We start from the raw sequence: 26,268 nt of genomic DNA on the forward strand, positions 1-26,268 counted from the left end.
TTCTGGAGGAGGCCGAGAAGGGACATCCATTTGGCACTTCTGGCTGAAGATTGTAGCAAGTGCTTCAGCCTTATCTTTTGCTTTGATATGCTGGCCTCCCCATCATTGAGGATGGGGATATTTGTGGAGCCGCCTCCTCCTTCAGTGTGTTATTTAATTGTCGTGCACCATTCTCGACTGGATGTGGCAGGACTGCAGAACTTGGATCTGATCCGTTGGTTGTGGAATCGCTTAGCTCTGTCTGTCACTTGCAGCTTATGCTGTTTGGCACGCAATTAGTCCTTTAGCTTCACCCAGTTGACACCTCATTTTTTGGTATGCCTGGTGCTGCTCCTGGCATGCCCACCTGCACTCTTCATTGAACCATGGTTGACCCCCTGGCGTGGTGGTAATGGGGAATATGCTGGGCCATGAGGTTACAGATTGTGATTGAGTACAATTCTACTGCTGCTGAAGGCCCACAGCATCTCAGGTTGTCCAATCTTGAGTTGCCAGATCTGTTCGAAATCTATCCCAGTTAGCATGGTGGTAGTGCTACACAACACGACGGAGGGTATCCTCAGTGTGAAGATGGGACTTTGTCTCCACAACGATTGTGCAGTGGTCACTTCTGCCGAAACTGTCAGGGACAGATGCATCTGTGGCGGCAGGTTGGTGAGGATGAGGTTAAGTATGTTTTTCCCTCTTTTTGGCTCCCTCTCCACTTGCCGCAGATGCAGTGTAGCAGCTATGTCCTTTGGGCCTTGGCCAGCTCAGTCTGTGGTGGTGCTACTGACCCACTCTAGGTGATGGATGTTCCCCCACCCAGAGTACATTCTGCACCCTTGCCACCTAAGTGCTTCCTCCAAGTGGTGTTCAACATGGAGAAACTGATTCATCAGCTGGGGTGGTGGGGGTGGCACGTGGTAATCAGCAGGAGGTTTCCTTGCCCATGTTTGACCTGCCATGCCATGAGACTTCATGGGGGCTGGTGTCGATGTTGAGAACTCCCAGGGAACTCCCTACCAACTGTAGACCACTGTGCCGCCACCTCTGCCAGTGGGACAGGACGTACCCAGAGATGGTGATGGTGGTGTCTGGGACATGATCTATAAGGTATGATTCAGTGAGTATGACTATGTCAGGCTGTTGCTTGAGAGACAGCTCTCTCAATTTTGGCACAAGCCCCTAGATGTTAGTAAGCAGGACTTTGGAGGGTTGACAGGGCTGTAAAGAAAAAAATATTTGATGAATTGCCTTTCAAGGAAAAGCTGATACTCGATTTAATTTTTGTTACATTCTGCCTTAGAGACAAAAAGGAGTAATGTATAACATAATAGTTGGTATTTTCCATGTTGCAGTGATGAGATGCAACTATGTGGAGCAGAAGTGCAGCCAAATTGTGACCATCAATTAAAAGATTCTAGAAGGACGAATTTAGATAGTTGCTCACAACACCATTTAAAGAAGCTTATGCGAACTTAGTTAACTGGTTTTAGTTCAAAGGTTAAGGTAACAGCATAACATTTCCACCCTTTGGAATGGATTGAAGTGTGTGGTTGGCAGTTTGTGAAACCTCTACTGTGAAATATCTCTGTACTTTAAAGTTAAGGTAAAAATTCTGGATCATGGCTAATGCTGCTTTGTAGAAATTGCATCCTGCTATGAATGTGAATAAAGAGAGTTGGGAATTGAGCTTAAGTTGTTGCAGTTTGAGACTTCGACTCCTGTCTTTTTTCTCCTTTCACTCTGCATAGTGGTAGCAGATTTTGTTTGGCCGAGGTGGTATTAGATCTTGTATCCTGTTTATCTGAGTTTATTATCTATTTCCAGTTTCTTTATTTGATTAGCTGCTTCCCTCCAGTTCCCTAGATCACTGGGCCAAACTTGCCTGAATTCTCATCTTTTTCTCATTTTTGTCTTTTCTCTCATGTCCTCTCTGAGCTCCTCATGTCCACAAAACCTATCTACTGATTCCCTAACCTATTCTTGCTAAACTGCTAATTATCCAACTTCTTTCCTAACCACCATGATAGCAACGTTATTAATCGTTTTTTCCCCTCAGGTACTGTCACCCTCTCCTTTGAATCTACCATTGTTATCTCTTTCAAAAAACTAACCCATGGCACCTGTCTTTCAAGCTACCGCATTTTCTCAAACTTGCTTAGCTCTCAAGTCCCTCAATATCCTCTTGCTTCCTAAATTCATGCCCATCTTTTCTGGAATTCCATGTGTGAATCCAAACAATCAGGTCCAACCTTTGCCACAGAACCAGAATGGCTCATCAAAGTCAGAAATGACTTTGAGTGACTGTGATCAAAGTATTCCTTCTTGTCTATCTTGATCTGTCTGTAGCCTTTGACATGTTTGACCACACCATCCTCTTCCTATGCCTCTCTGCTGTCATCCAGCTGGGAGAGACTACACTCTCCGGTTCTATTATTACTTGTCCGATTTGTGCCTAGAGAATCGCCTGCAATGGCTTCTCCTCACACTTGCACACTTATCTCTGTAACCCCGACAAAGATCAATCTTTGACTGCCTCCTTTAAGAACATAAGAACGAGGAGCAGGAGTAGGCTATTCAGTCCCTCGAGCCTGCCCCGCCATTCATTACGATCATGGCTGATCTCATTTCGGCCTCAACTCCAATTTCCTGCCCCCTCTCCATAACCTTTCAACCCATTACTAATTAAAAATCTGTCTATCTCCTCAAATTTATTCAGTGTCCCGGCATCCACTGCACTCCGAGGTAGTGAATTCCACAGATTCATGACCCTTTGAGAAAAGTAATTCCTCCTCATCTCTGATTTAAATCTACCAGCCATTAGCCTAAAGCTATGGCCCCTCGTTCTAGAATGCCCCAGAAGGGGAAACATCAACTCCATGTCTACTTTGACTATCCCCTTTAGCATCTTATATATCTCAATTAGATCTCCTCTCATCTTTCTAAACTCTAGCGAGTATAGGCCTAAACTGCTCAATCTCTCCTCATAAGACAAGCCCCGCACCTCTGGAATCAATCTAGTGAACCTCCTCTGAACTGCCTCCAATGCAACTACATCCTTCCTCAAGCACTGTGCACAGTGCTCCAGATGCGGTCTCACCAATGCCTTGTACAGTTGCAACAACACTTCCCTATTTTTATACTCTATTCCTTTAGCAATAAATGCCAAAATTCCATTTGCCTTCCTTATTACCTGCTGTACCTACATACTAGCTTTCAGCGATTCATGCACGAGGACACCCAGATCCCTCTGCACCGAAGCATTCTGAAGTTCCTCTCCATTTAAATAATAAGTCGCCTTTTTATTCTTCCGACCAAAATGGATAACCTCACACTTATCCACGTTAAACTCCATCTGCCAGATTTTGGCCCATTCACCTAACCTGTCCATATCCATTTGTAAATTTCTTATTTCTTCATTGCAACTTACTTTCCCACCTATTTTGTTGTCATCTGCAAATTTAGCTATAGTACCTTCTACCCCTGAATCCAAGTCATTAATATAGATTGCAAATAGTTGGGGCCCAAGGACTAAACCCTGTGGCACCCCACTAGTTACAGCTTGTCACCCAGAAAAAGACCCATTTATCCTGACTCTCTGCTTTCTGTTGGTTAGCCAATCCTCTATCCAAGCTCTAACTCCATGTGATCTTGTCTTGTGTATTAATCTTTTGTACGGCACCTTATCAAAGGCCTTCTGGAAGTCCAGATATACCACATCTACAGGATCCCCATTATCCACTTTGCTTGTCACAGCTTCAAAGAATTCTAGCAAATTAGTCAAACATGATTTACTCTTCATAAAACCATACTGACTCTGATGGATTGCATTTTGACTTTCCAAATGCCCCATTACTACTTCCTTAATAGTGGATTCCAACAATTTCCCAATGACAGATGTTAAACTAACTGGTCTATGGTTCCCTACTTTCTGCACCCCCCCACCACCCCCCCCCCCCAACCTTTTTTTGAATAAAGGCATTATATTAGCATTTTTCCAACCCACTGGAACCTTTCCAGAATTTCCCTTTCCAGGGAATTTTGGAATATTATAGCCAATGCTGCCACTTCCTTTAAGGGCCTGAGATGTAGGCCATCAGGTCCTGGGGACTTGTCACCCTTTAATTCCAATAATTTGCTCAGTACTTTTTCTCCAGTGATGGTGATTGTTCTAAGTTCCTCCTCCTGTATATCCTCTGCACTACCTGTTACTATTGGGATTGTACTAGTGTCCTCCACTGTGAAAACTGAGGCAAAATATTGATTAAGTGTCACTGCCATTTCTGCGTTCCCAACTCATTTGCTCATCTACACTCAATCCGTTGGTGACTTCATCTGAAAACATGGCATCGGTTTCCATATATACGCTGACAACACCCAGCTCTACCACGCCACCACCTTTCCCAACCCCTCCATTATCTGTAAAGTGTTTTAATTGCTTGTCTGACACCCAATAGTAGATAAGCAGAAATTTGCTCCAATTGAATATTGGGAAGACTAAAGCCATTATCTTCAGTCCCCATCACAAACTCTTCCCCCATAGCCACCGACTCCATTCCTTTCCCTGGCAACTTAAGGCTGAACCAGGCTATTGGCAACATTGGTGTCATATTTAACTTTGATATAAGGTTTTACCACACAACTGCACCATCATCAAGACTGCCTTTATCTGCCTTTGTTACGTTGCCCAACTCTGCTCCTGTCTTCACTCATCCATTGAAATTTTCAATGGTGTCATTGTTACCACCATATGTTACTGTTTGAATGCGTGGGAGGCTGGCCTCCCACATTTTCTTCATGCCTCTTTCCCCCACCCCCCACCCTATCTTTTTAAACTTGATGCCATCTAACTCTCTTGCCCATGGTCTTATTTAAACTTGGTTCCATTCACGCGTCACCCTGTCCTTGCTGATATATAGCTCCTGGTGAAGCAAAATCTCAATTTTAAAACTCATCCTTGTTTTCAAGTTTCTCCATTGCCTCACCTCTCTCTATCGCTGTAATCTTGTCCACCTCTCAACCCTCCAAGATATTGGTGGTGCTTTAATTCTGGCCTCTTGTGCATCTCTAAGTTTAATCTCTTCACCATTGGCAGCTGGACCCTAAACTCAAATTCCCTTGCTGAACATTTCTCCCTCTCTAAAGTGCTATTTAAAATCCACCTCTTTGACTTTTGCTTTTGGTCATCTGTCTTGATATCATCTTACATGGCTCGGTGTCACGTTTTGTTTGATAATGTTCCTTGGAAGTGCCTTTAGGACGTTTCACCATTTAAAGATGCTAGTTAAGCATCGGTTGTTTTGTTTTATGCTCACCTGAAGGAAATGATGCATTTTTGGATACAATTTAAGTGCAATCTGCTGCCCGATGCTGAATCCAGGTGGCCGTTCCTCTGTCAAGCCCAGGTAATGGAGAGTGATTTATTTTTAAATCCTTCCTCATAACCAGGTCCTTCCCTTCCTGGGTGGGATGGCAGTGGGAGGGGTTGTGAGAGAAGGTAGTGGGTGATAGAGCTAGAATATTTGCTTTTTGGCTTTGTGATCAGAACAGTCTGAATATTAGGAAGATGAAAGCCAGTATCTTCAGCCCTCGTCTCAAATTCTGTTCCTTAGCTGCTAACTCCCTTTTTCTGACCAACAGGTACAAGGCTTTTGCTACCTGTGTGGATAAGAACAAGGACTGCAGGGTGGATGAGCAAACTGGCCTTGGGACCATGGTGCAGGATGCCACACGGGACCATGGTGCAGGATGCCACACAAGTAGAGGAATTGAAAGCAATGTGGTAGGATAGGGGAAAATATAGACAGGGATAGGTACTATTCTTTATAGTTCTTTGTGGCCACAACTGGGAGTTCCGAAGGTGGTGTTGCCTGCCCAATACCAGCGTGAAGGATATTCCTTGCGACTGGAGACAAACTTGGGAGTGGGAGGAGGTAGATTTAGTTGTCGTGGTCGACACAGGAACCAACAACTTAGTTAGAACTATGCATGATGTTCTGCTGAGCTAGTTTGAGAAGCTAGGGTCCAAATTAAAAGACAGAACCTCAAAAGTAATAATCTCTGGATTGTTACCTAAGCTGCACACCATTGGCATAGGATAAAGTAGGTCAGAGAACTAAATGTCTGGCTCAAAGATTGTGAGAAGCAGGGGTTTTGATTCGTGGCACACTGACACCAATACTTGAGAAAGAGGGAGCTATTCCATTTGGTTGGGCTCCATTTAAACCAGGCTGGGATCAGTCCCATGGCAAATTGTGTAACCAGGGCTGTGGATAGGGCTTTAAAGACAACAGAACAGTATAGTAATTTGGGTAAAGATGAGCAGAATGGGACAGGAAGGGGCAGCGTTTAATGTAATGGTGTATCAGTGAATAAGATCCATGCACATAATTGAAATAAAAAAAGAAACACCACTTTTATCTCAATGTGTGAAGCATTCACAATAAGAAAGATAAACTCATGGCACAAAGTGCGATACATCGTTTAGATCTAATCGCCATTAGAGAGACATAATTACAGGGTGAAGAAGTTTGGGAAATAAATTGTCCAGGGCATGCAATATTTCAAGAAGACAGAACTGGAAAGCAGGAGGAGTAACCCTGACGGTAAACTACGATGTAAGGTCAGTATTGAGAAAGGATCTTGGCTTAGAAGATCAGATGTAGATAGAGATTAGGAATAACAGGGGTCAGAAAATGCTGGTGGGGGTAGTTTATAGGCCCTCTAACAGTAGTTATACCATTGGGCAGCACATTAAACAAGAAATAATTGAACCTTGTAATAAAAGCAATGTAATAGGTATGGGGGGACTTCAATCTTGATATAGACTGGACAAGTCAAATTGGCAAAGGTGAACTGGAAAATGAACTTGAGGAATGCTTTTGTCACAGTTTCCTGGAGCAATACATTGTGGAACCAACTAGGGATCAAGGTAGTTTACGTCTGGTATTGTGCAATGAAGCAGGGTTACTTCGTAATTTCATGGTAAAAGATCCGCTGGAAAATAATGATCATAAAAACAATTGAATTCCATATTCCATGACAATACAAAGCTAGATGGGAACGTAAGCTGTGAGGGGGAGACCAAGAGTCTGCAAAGAGATATAAACAGGTTAAGTGTGGGCAACAAGGTGGCAGATGGAGGATAATGTGAGGAAGTGAGAGATTATTCACTTTGGTCATAAGAAAGGAAAAGCAGAATATTTTTCAAAAGGTGTTAAACTTAGAAATATTGATGCTCAGAGGGATTTGGGTGTACTTGTACAAGGAACACTTAAGGTTAGCATGCTGTACAGCAAGCAGCTAGGAAGGCAAATGGCATGTTGGTCTTGTGCAAAAGTACAAGAATAAGGAAGCTGTGCTTTAATTGTTCAAGGCTTTGGTGTGACCTGCTCATATTTGTTAATTCCTATAATCTTTAGTCAAAAATGTCATTGGAGCACCATAGAGCTTCAGCATAAATATCTCTGGCTTTTTGACACTGCTATGACAAACTCCACGCATATCTCCCAGGTAAGCCCAGACAATTGATTGAACTTGCGGGGATAACTTAACTCAACTATGAGGCCATTGGAATGAGTGCTGTACAAATAGCATGTGGATATATACTTTTGTATCATCTTGAGTCCATTGTTAGCAATCTCTGAGTCAGAGGCTTAAGGATTCAGAAGGTCTGATTATAAACTCAAGTGCACGATTGGGGCTAAGATTTTAATACAGTACCCAGTGTTGCCAGAGATATTGTCTTTTGGCTGAGATGTTAAACTAGGGGTGCTCTCCACTTGGTCAGTTGAATGTAAGAGTTTCAATGGCACCACAGGTATTTGAAGAGTAAGGGGTTCTCCTGATGTCCTGGTCAATGTTCAACCAACTACCAAACAAATTATCCAACTCTTATCTGATTTTGGTCATTTGTGCACAAATTGGCTGGTAATTCATTTATTTGCTTTTTTTTGATAAACATGACAGCCAATAACAGTAGTGGTTGTACTTCATATAAAAACAATACTTTCTACTTAATCTGAACCATATGGAGATGTACATTTCCTCCTTAATGCTTATTTTGCTGCAATGGTTGCAGGCAGATTCTGGTAGTTTCATGAAACTGCAGTGAGTAGTTCAGATCCGGAATGCTCTGCCTTAATGGATGTTAGAGGCAGATTCAATCAAGGCATTCAAAAGAAAGTTGGGACCATTATCTGAAAAGAAAAGAAATGCAGCACCATAGGTAAAAGGTGGGAGAGTGGCATTAGGGGTAAATTGCTGTTGCAGAGAACCAGCACAGATATGAATGGCTGTCTTCCATGCTATAATCATTCTATGATTATGGTTCTGTGCAAGATGAGCAAAATGGCACAAAATAAGACAATTTCCAAGAAGTGGCATCTGGTGCAATATACACCAAAACTGCTGACCCATGTGCTAATATTCAAGATTTCAATCACGACACATCATCTATCTAGTTTCCTGTCACTGTTGCTGTGTGATAACTTGGTGTCTTCAAAAGATTTTCATGGCAGATGTCACAGTCTCCTTGCATTAATGCATACTTCATCTTATTGGAGTAGTGAGTCACAGGAGATTGTGAATATGAAATCAGCTTTTGAAAAAAAGCTTTTGAAGCCTCTACAGAACTTTGTGTCTATACTGATTGTTGTGCAGTTTTTGATTTAACAGTATAAAGCTTGGTGTGAATTTCAAGGCTGAATTTATTTTGTAATGATGTAAAACCTAACATACGGCATGCTATGCAAAAGCTGAAAAGCTGTATTTCAGTTACTATGATTAATAAACTCATCAAAATGTACCCCTTGCAAAAACCAAACTTTGCTAAAAAGTGTTGTAGTACTATAGTAAACAAAAATAAATTCTCTCAGAAGTGCCCATGTATCATAGCTCGCAAAGGCAACAAGTTTCCTTTTTGTTAGATCATGCAAATATATCTTATTGGAGATATAATCTGTCCTTCCTCTTAGATCATCACCATGTGTTACTCCCCACTAATTGCATTTTGTAACTAGTGTCGAGGAAAGTACAGCTAGGAGGTATTTTTAATAAAAGAACTCCCTACTCTTTTTTTTGTGGGGAAACTCGCCAACTAATATGGAAACGTTGAAAATTTAAGGCACAGAAGCCCATCATGCCTTTGCTACCCAAACAAGAGCTGCCTCACCTCATCCCAATTGCCCAGCTCTTGCTCCATAGCCCTGTAGGATACGGTGCTTTAGTGCACTTCAAAGTACTTTTTAAAAATGATGAGGATTTCTCCCTCTACCATCCTTCCAAGTGGTGAATTCCAGGTGGAAAAAAGAATTCCCAATTACCCCCTGCAAACCTTCTGCCAATTTCCTGGTTACTGAAATCTGCTAAGGGACATATGTCCTCCCTATCCACTGTACCTTGGTCCCTTATAATTTTTCCACCTCAATTAAATCTTTTTTCAACATTCCAAAGAAAACAGCCCCAGCCTATTTTTAAAAAAGAAGAAAGTGCTGGAAATACACAGCAATCCTAGCAGCGTCTGTGGAGAGAGAAACAGCTAACGTTTCAACTCAACAAGGCTCCTTCGACAGCACCTTCCAAACCACCGATCTTAACCACCTAGCAGGACAAGAGCAGCAGATGAAAAGACCACCACCTTCACCATCCCGACTTGGAACTATATCTCTGTTCCTTCACTGTCACTGGGTCAAAATCCTGGAACTCCCTTCTGAACAGCACTGTGGGTGCACCTGCACCACATGGACTGCAGCGTTTATAGCGGCGGCTCATCACCACCTTCTCACGGGCATTTGGATATGGGCAATAGATGCTGGCCTAGCCAGTGACGCCCACATCCTGTGAAAGAATATAATTTAAAAAAAAACTTTTTGTCAAATCTCCCAGCTTATCCAATCTTTCCTCTTAGTCAAAATTCTCAATTTCTGGCGGCATCCTCGTAAATCTCCTCTGTACCCTCTGGTTTAATCGCGTCCTTCCTGTAATGTAGTGACTGCACATAATGTTCCTTAGAGGGGGGTGGGTTCCACCGTCTGTATAAGTTGATTAGAAATTATTGGCTCATCACATGTTTGGCCACAATAACACAATTTTAGCCACACCCACTAAATTAGTGGAGAGCCTTTTGCTTACGCGCACACAATACAGGTTGCATTTCACATGTATATTCACCTAACACATCTACCACCATTCAGGGAGGAAGATCAAAAAGCACTCTTGCATTTGGTTTTTCACTTTTAACCTGTGTTCAATGGTAGAATGATTAAAGTACACAGGCATATGCTGTGCAAATAAGTAATGAGATTACATGGTGTCTAATGACAGTGTCTATTACTAATTATTTTTTATTGTAATACAATTGGCCACATGTGGCTAATGCATTGGGTGACACTGTGATGAGGTGCAGTACATTGAAGATGCCCTTTTAATGGGCTTAAGTTTTCTAATGTTGAATTCAAACCTATAATAGGTTTAATATTAGAATGTTGTATTTAATGGCTTTCTCCTTTGCCCAAATAGCATGACGTTTTGCTACTTTGAGTTCTGAGAGCTCCAATACTGAAGTTTACAAAGTCAGCCTTCATTTTAGCAACCTTTCTTTTGACCTTGTCTCTAAGAAACAGGTTGAGGGAGGGCCAATGATGCATTGTATTTGAATTTATTAAGCTAAATGACATGCATCCACCCATGACAGATTTTAGAGGAACTGTGAAAGTCTTGTGTTTTCGGTTCTCCCCCCACCCCAGGAAATGTCACTTCCTGAACGTGTAGGCAGATGGTTAGAATGGTTACCATGATCAGCAGCAAGCTCAACCTGCATTATTCCTTATTGGGCCTTCTGACTCGAGTTTCATACAATAGACTTATTGTTTGCTGCCTGCTGAATTAGTGCAATAAGCTCATACTGGGCAAATTTGTTATCTCGCTCAACGTAGGTTCAGATGTCGTGAAAAATTGCTCGGGAAGCACAAATTATGTGTTCATATACTTTATTCAATGGAAGCTCCTTCAGTCTTGAACTTAGTTATCAAAGACAGCATTCTATGTCTCATTTCTTTTCATGGCTGATGCTGCAGATCTTTTCTCCTCTGTTCAGTTTGGTTTGTTCCCTTCCTTGCTATGTCGGTTTTTCAGAGCCTCTTTCTGGTCCTTTATCAGCTTAATAGTTGCATTATTTTTTACTAATAGCCATAGGTTGAGTTGCCAGCTTCACACAAATGCCTATAATTTGTTCATTTATGCATGCTGGTAGTATTAGCTCTTTGTATTTTAAAAGTTATTTCATGGGATGTGTGTGTTGCTGGCAAGACTGACATTTGTTGCCCCATCCCTAATAGACCTTGTAAACTTTGTTTCATATATTCAGTGTTGAATTATTTTTTTTTAAAAGTGAAGCATGTTCTTCCTGTATTGTGAACTGAGGGTCGGTAGTATATGATTGCTGGCTACCAGTTTATTCAGCATGAGCTTGCCATTGCTCAGTCTTTTTCTGAAATTTAATCGATAGAATAGTCAAAGTGTACTTGACAAACTAATCCCTCTGTAGCTCAAAGCACACAAAACAAATGGTGATGCTGTAAACAGTGTATGATATAATTAGCCTGACTTCTTAGTCATGTTTCTTAAATAGCAGTAATTCTAAAGCATTTGGGAATACCTTATTTTAATTGTGTTTTTAATTATGACCAGCTCCTCAAACATTTGATCACATTTTAAACAACTTTTGATTGCAGGAAGTGAAAGGGGCATTGCAGATCTACAGAATCGGCTTTGCCTTTTTACTTAATGCCTTGGCCCTTCCTTAAACTGTCATGTAAATCTAATTCTAAGTACCTGTCTGGTTTTCTGCTTTATCCGATGTTGCAAAGCTTACTGAAAAAAAGGCAATGTCTTTTTCTTTCTCACACTCTTGCTCTCTCATGCTCTGATACACATGTAAATGTGCTGTTGATTATGTTTCCAGTTAGATGATCAGTGGAAACATTGGTGATGGTTATGATGAGATATTTAACCATTTTAAACAACCTCAAAAACAGGAAGTCATAGTTAGCATTGACTACTTATCCTCCAATGTATGACAGCGAATGCTGGTCGTTAACAGGTTCTCCCATCCAAAAAATAATTTAGTAATACTTTGAGGAGAACCTGTGAGATAGTGCAAATCAGTTTGAGACTTATTCTTTTCTTCTGTATTCTCTTTCTTTCCACACCATCACTTATACTTTGAAACATTTGGATGTTGACATTTCATTTTAATACACTTAAACAAGGCTTTGTATTTTTTCTGAGCTTATATTTTAAGGAAATTAATCGATTGCAATCATTTGATCAGTGTTGGCCAATGACTCTGTTTTTGTAGCTACTGGTTTGTTAATAACCTTGGTAACTAAAATTCATTTACAAATAAGCACTTGAAAATAGATGCACAATTTTCATACACATTATTCATATGCATCAATTCATATGTTTTCTGTCTAAAAATTTGCAAAAAAAATGAATATTGCAGTACTGCTTGTAATCGTTTATCTGTGCACACAGCCTACATCTTAAACAATTGAATTGAAAACTATTAACTGTTTGAGAGGCAAGACTATTTTTGTCAGTTTTTAGTTCAATTGTGAACTTCTGATGCAAAACTTTTTAAAAGCAATCTTTAATGGGTGCATACACAATTCTCTAATTGTCTGTATCTGTTAATACGGTTATAGAATGGGTTGTTATCAGCAAACCTAGTCTGCCTGGCACATGCAGTGTCAAGCAGATTTAGATGTAAGAAGAGCAGAAAATGAGTATTTTTGGGCAGCTTGTCTTTTTAATGGGGAAAAGATAGAATTTTTCCTCCTATTTAAGAGCACACTTTATCTATCAGGAGTTAAACTTGCTTTATCTTTAATAGGCCTGGAAGATTGGGTTGGATGGCATTATCTTAATGTGTTTGCAACAGAGTTCAGACAATTGCTGGATCTTGTGTACCAGCAGAGTATTGCCAAAGTAGAGCAAAGAGCACTTTTGTCAGTGAAATTGAGCTTGAAACTACTATTAGCTTCCATGTTCTATGAAGGTACGACAGTAAAAGCTAAACTTGTGTGGCAGGAACTGCTTTTGGATGATAAAACAAGAGACGGTTTACTGGCAGTTTTAGACAAGTGTATTTATTTAATAATGGATAGTCTTATTAGCTGCAAACTTGTGATAGTTAATGTGAGAGGGAAGGGCTGAAAGATATATTTAAGTTGCATTCCACTCTTCATTGGCTCCTACAATCTGATGGTGAAGCCTATAGAGTTGATTTTTTTTTATTCTTTTAACAAGATGTGGGTGTCGCTGGCTAGGCCAGTGTTAGTTCCCCATCCATAATTGCCCTTGGGACGGTGGTGATACACCCACAGTGCTGTTTGGGGGTGGGAGTTTAGTTCTGGGATTTTGACCCAGTGACTGTGAAGGAAGGGTTCCAAGTCAGGATGGTGTGTGGCTTGGAAGGGAACTTGCAGGTGGTGATGTCCCTTGCATCTCTTGCCCTTGCCCTTCTAGGTGGTAGAGGTCATGGGTTTGGAATGTGCTTCGAAGGAGCCTTGGTGAGTTGCTGCAGTGCATCTTGTAGATGGTAGACACTGCTGCCGTTGTGTGTCGATGGTACATGGAGTGTGTTTAAGGTGGTAGATGGGGTGCCAATCAAACGTGCTGCTTTGTCTTGGATGGTGTCGATCTTCTTGAGTGTTGTTGGAGCTGCACTCATCCAGGAAAGTGGAGAGTATTTCTTCACACTCCTGACTTGTGCCTTGTAGATGGTGGACAGGCTTTGGGGAGTCAAGAAGTGAGTTGCTCCCTGCAGAATTCCCAGCCTCTGACTGTTCTTGTAGCCACAGAATTTATATGGTTGGCCCTGTTCAGTTTCTGGTTAATGGTAACCCCCAGGATGTTAGATTCTCTCTTGTTGGTGATGTCATTGCCTGGCACTTGTGTGGTGTGAAGTTTACTTGCCACTTATTAGCCCAAGCCTGAATGTTGTCCTGTCTTGCTGCATATGGGCACGGGTTGTTTCAGTATCTGAGGAGTTAGGAATGGTACTGAACGTCATCAGCAAACATGCCCATTTCTGACCTTAGGATGGAGGGAAGGTCATTGATGCAACAGCTGAAGATGGTTGGGCCTAGGACATGACCCTGAGGAACTCCTGCAACAATGTCCTGGGACTGAGCTGTTTGACCTCCAACAACCATGACCATCTTCCATTGTGCTAGGTATGGCTCCAACTAGTGGAGAGTTTTCCCCTTGATTCCCATTGACCGGTTTTGTGAGGGCTGTTTAATGCCAAGGGCAGTCACCCTCCGCTCACCTCAGGAGTTCAACTCTTTTGTTTATGTTTGGGCCAAGGCTGTCATGATGTCAGGAACTGAGTGGCTCTGGTGGAATACAAACTGAGCATCAGTGAGCAAGGATATTATTGTTGAGTAAGTGCCGTTTGATAGCACTGTCGATGACACCTTGCATTACTTTGCTGATCATCAAGAGTAGACTGGTGGGGCTTTAATTGACCAGGTTGGATTTGTCCTGCTTTTGTGGACAGGATATATCTGGGCAATTTTCCACATTGCTGGGTAGATGCCAGTGTTGCAGCTGTACTGGAACAGCTTGACGAGGGGTGTGGCTTCAGTACCATTGCCAGAATGTTATTGGGGCTTATAGCCTTTGCAGCATCCAGTGCCTTCAACTGTTTCTTGATATCACGTGGAGTGAACCGAATTGGCTGAAGACTGGCATCTGTGATGCTGGGGACCTTGGAAGGAGCCTCCTGCTCCAGTTAGTTTTTTAATTGCTCATCACCATTCACAACTGCATGTAGGAGGTCTATCTGACCAGTTGGTTGAGCTTTGTCTATTGCATACTGCATCTGCTGTTTGGCATGCAAGTAGTCATGTGTTGTAGCTTCATTTTTAGGCATGCCAGGTGCTGCTGCTGGTATGCCCTCCTGCACTCTTCTTTGAACCAGGGTTGATCCCCTGGTTTGATGGTAATGATAGTGTGGGGGATATGCCGGCCATGTGATTACAGATAGTGGTTGAATACAATTCTGTTGCTGCTAATGACCCACAGCGTCTCATGGCTGCCCAGTTCTGATTTGCTAGGTTCATTCTTGGTTCCCTCACCACCTGCCGCAGACCCAGTCAAGCTGCTGTGTCCTTCAGTACTTGGTCAGTAATAGTGCTACTACTCTTTGGTGATGGACATTGAAGTCCCCCACCCAGAGTACATTTTGTGCCCTTCCCACCCTCAGTGCTTCTCCCAGGTGGTGTTCAACACGAAGGAAAACTGATTCATCAGTTGGGGAGGTGGGGTTGGTGGGGAGGTTATGGGGTAGGGGGTAATCAGCAGTCAGTTTCCTTGTGCATGTTTGACTTGATGCCATAAAACATCATGGGATCTGAAGTCAATATTGAGGGCTCCCAGAGTAACTCCCCCTGACTGTATACTGCTGTGTCAGTCCTGCCAATGGGACAAGACATACCCAGGGATGGTGATGGCCATATTTGGGACGTCGTGTGCACTTTATGATTTGGTGAGTATGACTATGTCAGGCTGCTAACTTGTTTAGACTGTGGGACAGATCTCCCAATTTTGGCCCTCAGATGTAAATAAGGAGGACTTTGCAGCGTTGACGGGGCTGGTTGCACTGTTGTTTCCGGTGCACAGGTTGATTGTCCATCCCGTTTAATTCCTTTTTGACTTTTTAGTGGTTTGATACAACTGAGTGGCTTGCTAGACCACTGCAGAGGGCAGTTAAGAGTCAACTGTGGGTCTGGAGTCACATGTAGGTCTGACCAGGTAAGGTGGCAGATTCCCTTCCCGAAAGGACATTGGTGAGCCAGATGGGTATTTACAACGATCAATGATAGTTTCAAGGTCACCATTACTGAGACTAGCTTTATATTCCAGATTACTTAATTGATAAAAGCAAAAAACTGTGGATGCTGGAAATCCAAAATAAAAATACCTGGAAAAACTCAGCAGGTTTGACAGCATCTGCGGAGAGGAATACAGTTAACGTTTCGAGTCCGTATGACTCTTCAACAGAACTAAGGAAAAATAGAAGAGAGGTGAAATATAAATTGTTTAAGGGGGGTGGGACAAGTAGAGCTGGATAGAGGGCCAGTGATAGGTGGAGTTTGTCCTTTTGTCTATGACGTCTTTTGGCAAAGAGGTGTTGACGGCGGTGATATTAGCGGAGGAATGTGCTAATGATGACATTAAAGGTAGAAAGCAGGACGAGCAAGTGACAGATAGCCCTAGTGGGGGTGGGGTGGGGGGAAGGGATCGAAATAGGCTAAAAGGTAGAGATAAAACAATGGATGGAAATACATTTAAAAATAATGGAAATAGGTGGGAAAAGAAAAATATATTTAAAAAATTTAAAAAAATAATAAATTATTGGAAAAGGGGGGGAACGGAAAGGGGGTGGGGATGGAGGAGAGAGTTCATGATCTGAAGTTGTTGAACTCAATGTTAAGTCCGGAAGGCTGTAAAGTGCCTAGTCGGAAGATGAGGTGCTGTTCCTCCAGTTTGCGTTGAGCTTCACTGGAACATTGCAGCAGGCCAAGGATGGACATGTGGGCATGAGAGCAGGGTGGAGTGTTGAAATGGCAAGCGACAGGGAGGTCTGGATCATGCTTGCGGACAGACTGAAGGTGTTCTGCAAAGCGGTCACCCAGTCTGCGTTTGGTCTCTCCAATGTAGAGGGGGACCGCATTGGGAGCAGCGAATGCAGTAGACTGAATTGAGGGACGTGCAAGTGAAATGCTGCTTCACTTGAAAGGAGTGTTTGGGCCCTTATATGGTGAGGAGAGGGGAAGTAAAGGAGCACGTGTTGCACCTTCTGCGGTTGCATGGGAAGGTGCCGTGGGAGGGGTTTGAGGTGTAGGGGGGTGATGGAGGAGTGGACCAGGTTGTCCCGGAGGGAACGATCCCTGTGGAATGTTGCCGGGGGGGTGAAGGGAAGATGTGTTTGGTGGTGGCATCATGCTGGAGTTGACGGAAATGGCGGAGGATGATTCTTTGAATGCGGAAGCTGGTGGGGTGATAAGTGAGGACAAGGAGGACCCTATCATGGTTCTGGGAGGGAGAGGAAGGTGTGAGGGCGGATGCGCGGGAGATGGGCCGGACATGGTTGAGGGCCCTGTCAACCACCGTGGGTGGAAAACCTCGGTTAAGGAAGAAGGAAGACATGTCAGAGGAACTGTTTTTGAAAGTGGCATCATCAGAACAGATGCGATGGAGGCGAAGGAACTGAGAGAATGGGATGGAATCCTTACAGGAAGTGGGGTGTGAGGAGCTGTAGTCAAGGTAGCTGTGGGAGTCGGTAGAGGCTTGTAAAGAATATTGGTGGACAGTCTATCAGTTTAAATTCCACCAGCTGCTGTGGTGGAGTTTGAGCCTGGCCCTCTGGATTACTAGTGCAGTGGCATTACCACAATGCCAGCACCTTCCACTAAATAGAATTGTGATTAATGGTGTTCTTTTCATCTAGTCTTCAACTTTGGAGGTCAGGAATGAGAGATTACTTGGACTAAAATCATAGGTGCCTTTCACTAGCTGCTGTAAAGTTTTAATTAGGAAATTGTTTTGCCAGGAATTCTTTGCCATCTGTTTTTCATGTCCAGGTTGTATGAGTGCTACAGGTTGTCCTTAAATTGTACAAACCATAAGAACTAATGCTGTGAATAAAAGACTATTTGTGCATGTGAGTCCAGGATAGGCATTTGTGTATTCAGAGTGCAAGAAGGGATTCAAATATGGTGTTCTGCAAACTAAGCGCTGTCTTTGCACTGTGGCGCACACTTGACACAGTGTGATTCATCTTTAAGAATAAGGTGTGTCCTTTCTGTAACAGCTTATGAAAGCAGAATATATTACAATTTGGAGAATAAGCAGAAAAAATATCACTCGTATGGGTGTGAAAAGTGAATTGAATAAGGCCTGAAGCTTTAGTTCTCCTGCATCCTTCCTGACATATCGCCAAACCCCTTTACTCCAGCTAAGTAGTTTCAGATTGTCTGCTACTTGCATGTTTCCAGATCACACAACCCTCAGAGCCTAACAGGTAGTGTATACCAAGGCAACTGTTCCAGCAATCTTTCTGCTGTATTTCAATACAACATCCTTCTCACCCCTTTGCACCATTTCCACACACCCAACTTGCTGCTTGTCCTCATTCTAGATTTGAGAGATGGCATTTCCAATACTTCCACACCCCACCACTGGTTTCCAGTGCTTCTGAACCCTTGAACCACCTTCTCCAATCTAACAAAGCCCAGGACCCCACACCTCATTCAGTGCATCTATACACCAACTTCCTCATCCATCTTCCTTTTGGCTGTTTTTTTTTGTTTGAACTTGAAATTGCTGCTACGTGGTAACCATTTCACCTATTTAATCAACATACATATTGGGCCAGATATTTTCTGTTGGGCAACCTAAGACATTATTGTTCACTGAATCAGAGGATACATAACAGGATAGATATGTGTATCGCATGCAGTTCCTGTATTTAGCAGAAAGCAACAACTGCATCATCCTGTCACAATAAACAATGTTTTTTTTTTCCAAAATCAATCCTCTGAGCATTTCTTTGCAAGAGATGCATTTCCAGTTTGGTCCTCCTGTGTTTTCAGTCCAAATTCATTCATCAGAAGCCCTGCTCAATAACATGGAACATTTCTAATATAAATTTAATTGCTTTTGACCCCCCCTCTTGTTAGATGCTGCAACAATATTTTTACATTAAATGCAGGAGTAAATAAATGTTGATGCTGTAATTGCTAATAGGAAACCAAGCCTTCAACTAATGAACTTGCTCAAACTGGACCTTTTTAAATAATTTATATATTTGACATTCGTAATAAAAATATCTGATAGTTTCCAGATGAAGTTGCGGCCAAGTTTCTGTCGAAGGAAATCTCTCGCTCTCTGCCTGGTTGTTCAGACAGGGTTCTGTCCCTCTTGCTGGAGGAATGGTTTCTCTCATCCTGTTGGTTTCCAGACTCCTTTCTCTTGTTGGTTCTTGGAGTAATAAGGTTTGTTATCTGAAGTCAGTTTTGATCATGTGACCAAATGATTTGACGTTTGAAGCCATTGCTATGCAAAGGGGGTTGAATTGTGGCAGTTCACACCTGCTTGTGTTAAGTGGGTTTCACAGCATCTCTCATTAAGGGTCAAGCTCACAGGCATTGATTTTGAGTTTCAGTAAATACCCAGTCAATCCAAAGTATAAATTCACAAGTTGTTTCGCATCTTGAATGTTTTTTCAAGGGAGGACATTCCATCCACGATTATTTAGGTGTTTGGAACTTTCCAGAGACCTGAGTTCATTCATTGTCTGTGCAGAAACCACAAAAGGTCACCTGACCTCAGCCATCTTTGCCACACATTGTTCACTTTTAAAGTCAATTTCAGAAAATCCACTTTGCATAAAGTCCATACCTTAAAAGTTAGCAACATATCATCATCTATACTGGGCATGACATATTGCACAGCATGTGAAGTTTTCCTGTTTCTATTAAACTCTTCTGTTCAAATTTTAAAGAAATCACTTGTGTTTTCTTTTCAGTTTGCGCTTGGATTTAATTGTATGCTTGTTGTGATGCCAATGAACCTCAACAATGGTTCATGACTGAAATAAGTGTCTCCAGGTAGTGAGATTAGATTTCTCCTACACTTGAACAATATGCCTTTGTGGGAATGAAGATTTAAGCTCAGCAAGATAGACTGAACAGCCTAAGATTGAAAAGCAAGCTATTGATCTGAACTGTACAGTACTGTCTCTATAGGGTGTCAGCTGCTCCACAGAAATAATTGATTTTTTTACATTTTAGCTATTGATCATGTCTACCAGTTCTGTACTGACTTGTTGAAAATAGCTTTAATGGATCCACAGAGTAGTGGCTATTGCCCATGCTGTTTCATGTATTCATGTATGATTTCTGTTCTTTTAAGAAGCAAGGATTATAACTGCAACTATTGATGACTAAAATGAGGAGCCATGGGGGAAAGAAGTAGTATAAATTGGAAAAAGGCTGTATTTCAAGAATCTGTTGCCATTGTGAGGTTGGTCCAAGCTTTGTCAACTAAGTCAGGATCACTAATCCTGCTACCTTCAACTGATTTTTACTGGTTCTCTTTCCTCCCAAACCCATGTACGCAATATCTCTTCTCCCACCCATAATGATCGACCGAATGTGAATAGAATTGTAAGGTTCAGATTCCTATGACGAGTTAGTTAATAGATCAGATAATAGTGATGGTGTTGGGACAATAAATACATGCATACTGTCAGATGCTTTTTATGCAGTGTTGAGCATTGTGAGCTAATAGTGAGGTCCAGGGACAGATTGAAATCAGTCAAACCACTTTAACACTTTGGTTTACCTGGAGAGGATTACACAAATTGATTTTTTTTTTAGTGGTGATAGTTGAGTCATGCAATTCAGTCATCAGTTTTGGATTTTTCCACTATCACTAATAACCCAGATACTCATCAATGAGTAGCGACAGTGTTCAAGTCTGTGTTGTCTTCACTGTCTGATATGTGGTTGGCTTATTCAACTTTTAACATGGAGTAGAAATAATATCTGCTATTTGGAGAACATTTAAGCGCAGTGCAAATAATTGAGGAAAGAATACTTAAGCTGGAATTTCTTATGTATCAGATTTATACCTGTAACTTGAATTAAATGAGTAACATCACAACTAGATCAGATCTCTACTTGGGGCACTGATTTTAATAGTGATTTTGTTTTTTTTCAAATTCAGTAATCTGTGTTAATGTGCTTTAGGCTTTAGTCTTGTGGAACAACATTTAAGAAGTAAACTGGTTACTCTAGTTATCATAGTATGTGACTGCATTTAATACTGCTTGTTTGGTCTACAGGGCAATTTGGAAATCCTTTAAACAAGTATATTAGACATTATGAAGGTCTATCGTATGACACAGATGTACTGCATCAGAAACATCAACGTGCCAAGAGGTCAATATTACATGATGACCAGTTTGTCCATTTGGATTTCCATGCACATGGCCGGTATGTACTGCATATTTAAAATTTTAAATCCTTCCTCCATAAATACTTGTTTTATAAATTCAGCATCATCATGCTGTATTTTTAAAAATTCTAGTGACCGGCATCTCCTCTGTTTAAGTGATCGAGTGTTGAGTTCCTCAGATGTATCTCTTTTTTTTAAAATCCCAATATCTACCTCCTTGCATAGATAAGGGAAGACTGTTAGAATTCTTGTCTGCCTGTGCAGAGCACAATTGTACCTTCAATGATTTCTGTTTGCTTTGGTCACTGCTTAAAAGATTTAAATGAATCCATCCACACAGATGGCTAGAACCAATAACTATGCAGTAATATGTCATTGAACTGATAGCCATTGTTAACTGAAGACTAGCACTGCCAATGACCTGTGCTCAAACTAATCCTGAAGTTTGATTATCCATGGAAAGAAGAGTGAATATTTTTTGCTTAACAAAAAAAATTGTTGCTAAATATTGGCATTGAGTCTTCTAAAAGATTTTTAAAATTATGAGCTTGACTCAACATTTAAATTCATACAAAAGTTTCACTGAGGTTGCAGCATAAGTTAGGCATGGTCTGGAATTGGTTTTAGCCTTCTCTACAAATCTAATACAACTCGGAGGACTGCGAAAATATGTTTAATAATGCAACAAATTGTGTTGGTCTCTCTTTCTCATGATAATGTTATGGTTTTTGAGATAGTGTTCAATAGACTGCTAAAATGGCTCATCACTGGGACCACCCACCTTCAGAAAGGATCTGTGTAAAATTATAGAAGTTCTGAATGGAAATGTCATCAATTAAATGGTCAAATGTGTAACATCACCCCAAGCAGCCCACAGTTGACTAAAAAATAAACTTCAAACCTGCTGCTTCTGCTAGTGGCTTCATAGTAACTTCCAGTTGAAGTGGTATCTAATCAACCCACATGAGCCTAGCAGACATTAAAAACAAAATGCTAGAAATACACAGCTGACCAGTTAGCATTGAAGATTAATTGATATTTTGGAGGGATCCCTTCATAAGAATTTTAATACCACCTTGTACTCTGTGAAGATGTGCCTGTCGTTTAAGTTTTTTTTCATGAATATAGGAACTTTTTGAGTTTACTTGAATATAACTAATGAATTCACAACAAGGGTGCTTTTATTTTGTTGATCAAAACAAATCATCTGACAACGTGAACATTTGTTTTAAGGCATTGGAGAATTTAAGCATATCTTTGCACCTGTAACTTTCGTTGCTGTCCTTTTAAGATCTAATGAGTGCCTGAGTTTCTATTTGAAAATGACTCTGTCCCAGACAAGGGTGGATATGTTCAAAACCCAGTGCTAATGTTTCAAACTTCCTTGCACCACATTGCGTGAGCTGCAGTTGTGGTTTCATCAGACCACTTCCATTATCTACATATCCTCTTAAGACATTCTGATCCTTGTGAAGGTTGATGCTCAAACATCCTGCAGCACAAATTAAATCACGTTGATCTGATGGTTTGGTTTTTTCCCAGTCCCACTTCCTACAATTCCTGATTCACCTGCACTGCTCTAGCAAGCAGCCAAGTAGAATCCAGTTGTTTCCTCATAGGAAGGAGAAATGGGAAGTGAGCTGCAATGGGATGCTTTTGTCTTGCATCTGTCAACCACTTCAACTGCACTGATGAAAACATGGGATGTTGGCTTTTTGAATTTGAGAAAAGGAGCATTTCACACATGCATCCTGCTAGAAATACCAATTATAATGTTTAATTCATACCTGAAACTGCAAAATCTTAATTAACCAACTGAATTGTTATTGAAGTGCCACACAGAAATATAATCATCACCATGTTTTAGAGGGTTTTTTGTTTGGTCAGTAAACTTTTGTTACTTTAAGATATTGCTATTAAGTTAAACAAGGGATTAAATCCACACAACAGGCTAACTCTGAATGCACACTCAACCCAATAGCTAAGACAAGACTCAGTGCATACGCTGTAAGGGTTTATATGTGCGTGTAAATGTCAGCAATGTGGAGTAGCCTTATTTAATTTGAGCCCAGCAAGTGAAACCTGTGAGGGAATCCACACCCATGAGAGTTGTCACAGGCTTGATGAGCAGTTAACTAGCCAGCATCAAACTAGGGGTTGGTTGAAGTTCAGTAAGTATACAGTCCATGTAAACCAGTAGGCACCCTATGGTCAGATACACCATATTCTGAAACCAAGTGACAGATGCCACCTCAGCCAGATGTTACGGATCTCTCCTCAACTCCCTCCAGATGCGTGTAACACTGTGAGCCAATCAGTCTCACTGACCTCCGTCTTTCACACGAGGGTTTCCAATCTCCACACTCCTAGAACTTGCTTTGGAATCTTCTCCCAAACAGTCGCTTTCTTTTAGACGCCTTCTGCAAGGGCTCACCTCTAGGGTTTCGAACTCTCCTTCTGATGTTCCTCTTCCCTGGGTTACCACATGCATTCACGCTGTCTTCCATGCATTCTCTCTCTCTGACTCAGCTGTCAACAGTACACCATTGCTTCACATGCCCACAGCTGTTACTTTGGACCTCTGGGCTCTTGCTTTAAACCTGCTTTCTTTAAGCTTGAAGCTTGGAGCCTTCCTTCCTGCCCCTTACTTTCACTTCCACAGAACAGGACCTTTCCCAGTTCCTGTCCTTCCTTTGGCTGGAAGGCCTGCTTGGAGCTTTCTCCTGTTCCACTCCTCTGGATTTTGGAACTTGCTATCTGTCCCCTTTGCTCCAGTCTCTCCTGGCAGCTACTTTCAAAACCAACTGAACTTGAACAGCTTCCGAATCAAACCAGTCAAGCCCAACGCAAACTGGAGGAACAGAACATCTTCCGACTAGGCACTTTACAGCTTTCCGGGTTGAATATTGAATTCAACAACTTTAGATCTTAAACTCCCTCCCCCCATCCCCACCCCGTTTCTTCCCCCTCCCTTTTGTTTTTTTTCAAAAATTGATATAGATTTTTCTTTTCCCACCTATTTCCATTATTTTTAAATCTACAACTAATACCTTGTCAGTCTTTCCACCCCACCCCCACTAGAGCTGTACCTTGAGTGTCCTGCCATCCATTCTTAATTAGCACTTTTCTTAGATAATATCACCACCTTCAACACCTCTTTGATCCTTTTGTCTGTGACATCTTTTGATTATCTGCCCCTATCACTGCTTGCTTGTCCCTACAACCACCCCACCTTCAACTTCTCTCCCCCCGCCCCCCACCTTAAACCAGCTTATATTTCACCCCTCTCCTAACTACACTCAGTTCTGTTGAAGGGTCATGTGGACTCGAAACGTCAACTCTTTTCTTCTCCACCGATGCTGCTAGACCTGCTGAGTTTTTCCAGGTAATTCTGTTTTTGTTCCGAATCAAACTGTTGTTTCTAATTTCTTCTGTGTGTCTGTGGGAGGGACCTGCCTCCCTCAACCTCTGTTGCTAGGCAACAGCCCAGTTTCTCTACTCCTGTTTGCCTTACTTAGCTTAGAGTCATAAAACTTTCATTAGAAATGCAGGTGCCTTTTAAAGTGAAACTAAAACTCAAATTGACCTTTGAATTGACGGCCTGTCCGCAAGAAAGACCCAAACCTCCCTGTCGCTTGCCATTTTAACACTCCACCCTGTTCTCTTGCCCACGTGTCTGTCCTTGGCTTGCTGCATTGTTCCAGTGAAGCCCAACGCAAACTGGAGGAACAGCACCTCATCTTCCGACTAGGCACTTTACAGCCTTCCGGGCTGAATATTGAATTCAACAACTTTAGATCTTAAACTCCCCCTCCCCCCATCCCCACCCCGTTTCTCCCCCCTCCCCCTTTTTTTTTCAATAATTTATATAGATTCTTCTTTCCCCACCTATTTCCATTATTTTTAAATCTAAAACTAAAAACCTTGTTAGTCTTTCCACCCCACCCCCACTAGAGCTGTACTTTGAGTGTCCTGTCTTCCATTCTTAATTAGCACTTTTCTTAGACAAATATCACCACCTTCAACACCTCTTTGATCCTTTTGTCTGTGACATCTTTTGATTATCTGCTCCTATCACTGCTTGCTTATCTCCACAATCACCACACCCTCAACTTCTCTCTCCCCCCCGCCCCCCCCCACCTTAAACCAGCTTATATTTCTCCTTTCTCCTAACTATGCTTCAGTTCTGCCGAAGGGTCGTGAAGGCTCAAAACGTTAACTGATTTGTTCTCCACCGATGCTGCCAGACCTGCTGAGTTTTTCCAGGTAATTCTGTTTTTGTCTTACTTATACTATCTCTATTTCCTAACTTATACTATCTCTATTTCCTAACAACATCGCAAGATGCCCGTTAGGCAAGTAACTGGTTTTGAAATGTGACAGCCAATTTGCTCACAGCAGTTGCACACAACAAACTCCCACAAACAGCATTGTGGTAACTAGCAAATAATTTTTTCAGTGGTGTTGATTGAGGGATAAGTAACGCCAACAACATGTAGGGATAACTCCACTGTTTTTTGAAAAAGTGCTATGGGACCTTTTACCTTTACCTGAGTAGGTAGATGGGACCTCAGTTTAACATCTCATCCAGAGGACAGGACCTTCTCAGGGCTGCACTCCCTCAGTTCTGCAGTGGAGTGTCTGCCTAGATTTTTGTACTCAAGTCTCTGAAGTGGGACTTGATGAGATTGATCTCTTAAATCAACTGCCTTGCTTCTCTGAAGAGTTTGGGTACTCTTAACTAATTTCTCTCAGGTTATACATCCACATCACTAAATTGCCCATGATTCAATATGAATTTGTCTTCGAGCCGACTGGTGGGAAACACACATATTATAGAAATAATCTACCCTTATTTACCACTTACATTTTTACCCATCTGCCTTCTGAAATTAAAAGCTTCCATTTTTATCGGTCAGTTGCTTTAGCATTTTTCTAAATTGTCAGCATAATGCTCTTCTCAATCTCTCTCTTGCACTGTTTACCAGACTATAATAAACTCCCATTCCACTCACTATTCCTGTGTTCTTCTTTACCATAAACCAAATAGATTCAGCTATTTCATCATCTGTTATATTATCCATTTGTTCAAATATTGCAAGGAAACGCTTTATATTGACATTCCTCTTTTGCCTACTCTATTGCTTCTGAGTATTTTGTAACTATTTTGTAGTGAGCCTAAGGCATGTTTCTAATGCTGTTGTATCGATAAGTCTTTTTATGGGAATTGTACCTCTAGCGCAACCAATT

The 26,268-nt window shown here is 41.6% G+C and overlaps 1 protein-coding gene across 1 annotated transcript in view; it reads left to right on the forward strand.

The window, feature by feature from the left end:
* The window catches only part of adam10a (ADAM metallopeptidase domain 10a), a 148,324-nt gene that overhangs the window by 14,577 nt on the left and 107,479 nt on the right, over positions 1-26,268 (forward strand). Inside the window, exon 2 of the mRNA XM_078530310.1 lies at positions 20,906-21,056. Within this exon, the coding sequence (XP_078386436.1) occupies positions 20,906-21,056 (151 nt within the window). The remainder of the gene's footprint in view (positions 1-20,905; positions 21,057-26,268) is intronic.

The sequence above is a fragment of the Cetorhinus maximus genome, chromosome 26 (assembly GCF_964194155.1).
Source record: "Cetorhinus maximus chromosome 26, sCetMax3.hap1.1, whole genome shotgun sequence".
Classification (NCBI taxonomy): Eukaryota; Metazoa; Chordata; class Chondrichthyes; order Lamniformes; family Cetorhinidae; genus Cetorhinus; species Cetorhinus maximus.